This window comes from Lepidochelys kempii, chromosome 14 (genome assembly GCF_965140285.1).
Source record: "Lepidochelys kempii isolate rLepKem1 chromosome 14, rLepKem1.hap1, whole genome shotgun sequence".
NCBI classification, from domain to species: Eukaryota; Metazoa; Chordata; order Testudines; family Cheloniidae; genus Lepidochelys; species Lepidochelys kempii.
This window is the reverse complement of record NC_136393.1, coordinates 3919236-3925235: the sequence shown is the minus strand read 5'-3', so window position 1 is coordinate 3925235 and position 6000 is coordinate 3919236. Positions and strand designations below refer to the sequence as shown.

The 6000-nt window shown below is 63.7% G+C and overlaps 1 protein-coding gene across 1 annotated transcript in view; it reads right to left on the bottom strand.

The window, feature by feature from the left end:
- Nucleotides 1–2540: 2540 nt before the first annotated feature.
- Nucleotides 2541–6000, bottom strand: part of SDK2 (sidekick cell adhesion molecule 2) — a 167068-nt gene continuing 163608 nt past the window's right edge. Inside the window, exon 45 of the mRNA XM_073310179.2 lies at nucleotides 2541–4217. Coding sequence (XP_073166280.1) covers nucleotides 3864–4217 — 354 coding nt within the window. The 3' untranslated portion in view covers nucleotides 2541–3863. The remainder of the gene's footprint in view (nucleotides 4218–6000) is intronic.

The window sequence follows — 6000 nt, the reverse complement described above, 5'->3', positions numbered from 1 at the left end:
TGGCATTTGGACTGGGCACTGCTCCCAAGTTCAGCTGCTCTGCTCCAGGCTCTCCCGGCAGAGCAGTTGGTCTTGGGGTCTCTGCGTGCCGCTCATTTGGGGAGAGGTCCAGCCCAAGGCACTGAGCAGCGCATAGGCCTTGGGCCAGCTCTCTGCATGGGCTGGATGTCATCCGGGTAGCAGAAACAGCTTAGCGGCAATGGGCTGGGGCCTGTCAAGTGACTGCGTTTGCAGCTGGGCTCTTGCCGTATGTGCAGCGCTAAGAGCCATCAAAGCAGCAAAGCCTCCCTGGAGAATCGGGCTTCACCCAGAGCTGAAAAGCAGGCCCCGGAGTCCCTGGAAAGGGCCTGGGGGCGGCTCGTTCACCAGGTGACCTGGTCTGGGATGCGGGGTGGAGAGAGCCGATGAAGGGCCACTCCAGATGTGCTGCTGTGGAAATGGCAGGTGCTCCGTGCAGCGGCTACGAGACTGGTGCTTGGAGGGGGAGGCCCGGGATGTGTCTTGCACTGGCCTTCGCACTGCATTTCTCCCGCCGTTCTGCTCACCCCCGAGCGCTTCACAGAAGGGTTAAATCCAGGGGTGGAGCCAGCCTGGATGCTCAGTCGCCCAGGCCTGGGGCTGTCCTTTGGAAGCAGGGAGTGGAAGGAGACGCATGGCGCCCTGAATCCCAGTCCAGCTGCAAACGCACCCTGCCTGACAGCCGATAAAGGGGACCTGTGCTGAGGCAGCTTCCGCAGCCGGCTACAGGCCCCCCATCCTCCGGCAGGGTCATCGAGCTCACCCACGCCCTTCTGGGCCCCCTTTAGGCCCATGCGTTTCCATGACTTTGCTCATGATACACAACGGCTCTGGCCACACCTGAGCTAAAGCCCCTTTCCCCCCTTCACATGCCACCTGCTCATGTGGACACCCACCATGGGAAGCGCGCCCTCTCTCTCTGTGGTTTTCCTTCTGTCAGTCCCATCCGCGGCTGATGGCTCTGGTCATGCAGGTTTGATGACTGGCTGTCACAGCTGCACAGGAAGGTTTCTGCCACTCTGACCTCACCCCTCAAACGCAGGGAGTGTGAGTTCAGCTCTGGGCGAGCCTGAGCCGCTCCCCAGGCAAAGTGTCCTTCTGCTCTTTGTCTGGATCCAGAGCGACCTCCCCCCATTCACCCCACAAGGAACCAGCCCCGCTGTTAATGGGTTTGGAATCTGCAAATTAAACTCCCAGCCGGCCCCCTGAGGATTCTTTATTACCTATTTCCTGGCTCTGAGCTAATCCCAAATCACGCCTTGGCCTGCAAGCCAGGGTCAGTGTCCTCAGTGTATTAGAAGGTGCTGATTAAATCCTGGGCTCAAGGGAAGCAGCCAGCACTTGCCCTGTCTGTGGTGGTGAGCAGAGGGGATGAGGATTTAGCTACCTTACAATGAGGGGGGTTATGGGTTTGACTGTCCAGGGACGCTTCTTTCCTGCATAGCTGTGATCCCGGGGAGGTAGAGATGGCGCGACAGGGCATCTTTACGCCACAGCTACGTAGGGTAGATGCTTCCTACAGTGACAGAAGGGGTTTTCCCTGGCTGGAGTTAATGAAACTCTCCACAAGGCGGTCTCTATCGACCTTGCCGTGCCCACACAGGGTTAGGGCGCCCTACCTATCCCACAGCCCTACGCGGTGTAACCAGCGCGATCTCATCTTTAGGTGTAGGCCAGGCCTCACTGTGGGACCTTAGACACCTCACTCAACTTCTGTAGGTCGCACGTCTCCCCCCTGCCAGGCAGGGATAAGACCTCGGTCTGCGTCGTAGGAGGGCTGAGCTTGGGAGCTCTAGTGTAGCCAAGGTTCTGGGAGACATGGGTATTTTAGCCCCGGTGCTGTCGAGCCCTGCCCTGACCGCTCAGACAGCACAGGAGAGCTGATTTCTGTCCATCACTTTCCCAGGATAACCTGTTTCTCAGCCACCTGCACAGAAACCATCGCTCCTTCTCCGCACATCTGAACACGGGGGAGAGAGACCCCGTGGGCCACAACTACTTAGCCACATCGGCCTCCCTTGCAGGAATACGCCTGCAAAAGGGACCGGCAGCTGGGAAGTTCGGGGTGATCCCAGTTCCATCCCTTTCTCAAGTTCTGCAGGGTACAGGGTTATTCCAGAGTGCGTCTCTCTATTTTTGGGGGAGAGAAATAAGCCAAACAACTATTCCAGTGCTTTTGATTCTTTATTAAAGGGACCCCACGCACAAGGTTCAATCCTCCGCCAACCAGACTGGACAGAGATGTGCAAATACGGGCGAGAGCAGGTGGGGTGTCATGGATGGAGCTACATCACCATGGTGACAGCTCCGGACCCCCTCCGCAGAAGGACACAGTGGGGGACAGCTGGATCCTCCAGCTTGCACTGTGCACCCCGCATGGAAGGGAACACGGCTGAGGAGTTTGGGATCCAGCTGACGAGTAGGCACTGTGTGTGTTTTGCGATGATGGAAACAACCACCACCACCGATCCCCCTCATCTCGATTCTGGCCCCCTCCCCTCGCATCCCCCACCAAACCTGGGTACTAAACCAGAACACAAAATCAAGGCTGCAGCGGCCAATCCATCATGCCAGCAGAGCCCTGCCCCCCCGCCCCTTCTGTTCTGCTGGAGTTAAAGGGGCGGCGTCCGTCACAAGCCAGGGGGAGAGGACCACATTGTGGGTGGAGTGTACATCTCACCCCGCAACCATCCTGGGGCCCAGGGAATTTTCCTTTCCCTCCCCCTCTCCAGGATGGGGCCAAGGAAGGAAGAAATGAATTGCTGCCCCAAAGCGAATGTCAGTGCCGATAAGCGATGCCCCCGTGCTGAGCTGCCCCGTGGCGCAGTTCCGCCGCAGAGGACCCCTCCCCAGTGGGCAGCGCTTCTCACCAGGGCTGGGGGGCTGGGAGGGGGATGTCTCCTCCAGAAGGATTCAAGAAAATTGATCACAACTCCAGCGTCCTTGTCCCCCCAAAATCCACTCTCCGCTCCCCCATCCCGTCCCAATGCCGCAAACCAAATGGCTGCATACGGGCTTTGTGTTTTGGTCTGTCACTTTTCCACTCTCTGACACGGTGCGGCACGGGGAGACAGGAGAGGAGACTGGCAGAGGAGGGACTGGCGAGCCGAGCGGGCAGCCTGGCAAAGCGGGTCCCATGTCCAGCATACGGGCCATCATTGGGCACATCCGCAGCCCACTGGGAAGCAAGGGCCCGCGGGCATGATTGCCACCTAACGCTGAGCAGAAGAGCTGCACCATTCCCATCCCATGTCAGGCTCTGCGGTGCTGGGCCGAGGACACCCTTGGTCGCTAGCGTGGGTTCGCTGCTTGAAGTCTTGTGCGACCACGCTGGCCAATGGCATTTCCACACCCCGCTCCTGTGGACGCCGCGGGTTGCCGCTAGCTGGCTGGCCACTCAGGGGTCACACAAAGAAAGCTTTGGCCAAAAAGGGGTGGGTTTGTCCTGCCAGCAAAGGCCCTTGAGGAAACCCGCCTGCAAGGAGCCAGCGCCGTGCGGAGACCCCAGCGTCGGCTGGGAGCCCACCAGCTGCTGTCCTTTCCCCCGTGAATTTCCTCTCCGCGCCTCAGCCTCAAAGAGAAGAGAAGGCCCCTCCAGACGGACTCGCGGCCCTGCAAACTTTTGCAAAGGTCCTTTCAAGGGGTTCCTCTTCTACAGGGCTCCATGCGCCTCTGGAAGCAGCAAATGATTAGAATCCGAACTGGGTCCGCGTGTCTCTCCCCGGCCGGCGCTGGGCTCGCCCTGCCGGGGTGTCTCCTTCGCCTCGGAAAAAATAACTCTGGACGTAAACGTGGGTTTGGGATTTTTCGTCCTTTTTCGCTTTTCTTTATTTCTTTTGAAACCATCAAACAAAAGAAGAAAATCCCGCTATGGGGGCTCGAGAGCCCGGAGCCAGGCTGCTGGGGGGGCGGTACAGGGTGCTCTGTTGGCTGGGGGGGTTGACGGGCGTCTGGGGGGTTGGAGTCCTACTGACTTTGGGCCGGAAGAGGCTGCCTTGCTGGGTGCTGGTGCTGTTGGCCAAGGGGCAGTGGTCGGGGTCGCCGGAATCGCTCTCCGTGTAGCTGTAGGCCGGGGCCCGTGAGATGCCCTTCTGCTGGCGCCGCCAGGAGTTGTAGTAGGTCGGGTCGCTGATGTAGTGGTTGACGAAGGAGTGGGCCTTCTGGTGGGTCTGATCCACTTCGTACTCGCTGTCGCTCCCCTGAAGAGACAGAGCGCTGGGTTACGACAGGTCTGGCTGTGCCCGGCTGCAGCCCTCAGCCGGCCCGACAAGCACATGCCCGCAAGGACACGGTGCTAGTCGAAGGAGCTGAGGAAACACCCGCTGGGCAGTGCCCCCAGCAGCCCACTGGGCACTGGACTTGTGAGAGGCATCTTGGAAACCGTGACCCTACACGACATCAGAGCAAGAGGCCTGCATCTGACTCCTTCACCACCGCACCCATCCTGCAGGCAGGGGAGGGGGTTGGCAGGTGGGCAGCAGCCCCTCCCTGTGTATCCACTGAGCTCAGGGGACCGGGGTCTCCCGTACACTGGTGTGAGCCCAGAGTGATTCCATGGAACCGCACTAGAGTGAGGGAGGGTCAGAATTGGGCCCTGGGGGAACCTGGTGATAGAGCACGACCAGACCCAGACCCCGTCCCGTCCCGGCGTCCCTTCCCCGGTGACCAGACCCGGACCCCGTCCCCGTCCCGTCCCGGCGTCCCTTCCCCGGTGACCAGACCCGGACCCCGGCCCGGCCCGGCGTCCCTTCCCCAGTGACCAGACCCAGACCCCGGCCCGGCCCGGCGTCCCTTCCCCGGTGACCAGACCCAGACCCCGTCCCGTCCCGGCGTCCCTTCCCCGGTGACCAGACCCGGACCCCGTCCCGTCCCGGCGTCCCTTCCCCAGTGACCAGGCACAGACCCCGTCCCGGCCCGGCGTCCCTTCCCCAGTGACCAGACCCAGACCGCATCCCGGCCCGGCGTCCCTTCCCCGGTGACCAGACCCGGACCCCGTCCCGGCCCGGCGTCCCTTCCCCAGTGACCAGGCCCAGACCCCGTCCCGTCCCGGCGTCCCTTCCCCGGTGACCAGACCCGGACCCCGTCCCGGCCCGGCGTCCCTTCCCCGGTGACCAGACCCAGACCCCGTCCCGTCCCGGCCCGGCGTCCCTTCCCCGGTGACCAGACCCAGACCCCGTCCCGGCCCGGCCCGGCGTCCCTTCCCCGGTGACCAGACCCGGACCCCGTCCCGGCCCGGCGTCCCTTCCCCGGTGACCAGACCCGGACCCCGTCCCGTCCCGGCGTCCCTTCCCCGGTGACCAGACCCGGACCCCGTCCCGGCCCGGCATCCCTTCCCCGGTGACCAGGCACAGACCCCGTCCCGGCCCGGCGTCCCTTCCCCGGTGACCAGGCCCGGACCCCGTCCCGGCGTCCCTTCCCCGGTGACCAGGCCCGGACCCCGTCCCGGCCCGGCGTCCCTTCCCCGGTGACCAGGCCCGGACCCCGTCCCGGCCCGGCGTCCCTTCCCCGGTGACCAGGCCCGGACCCCGTCCCGGCCCGGCGTCCCTTCCCCGGTGACCAGGCCCGGACCCCGGCCCGGCCCGGCGTCCCTTCCCCGGTGACCAGGCCCGGACCCCGTCCCGGCCCGGCGTCCCTTCCCCGGTGACCAGGCCCGGACCCCGTCCCGGCCCGGCGTCCCTTCCCCGGTGACCAGGCCCGGACCCCGTCCCGGCCCGGCGTCCCTTCCCCGATGACCAGGCCCAGTGCCCACCCGGCCTGGTGTCCCTTCCCGATGACCAGGCCCAGTGCCCACCCCGGCCTGGTGTCCCTTCCCCGATGACCAGGCCCAGTGCCCACCCCGGCCTGGTGTCCCTTCCCCGATGACCAGGCCCAGTGCCCACCCCGGCCTGGTGTCCCTTCCCCGATGACCAGGCCCAGTGCCCACCCCGGCCTGGTGTCCCTTCCCGATGACCAGGCCCAGTGCCCACCCCGGCCTGGTGTCCC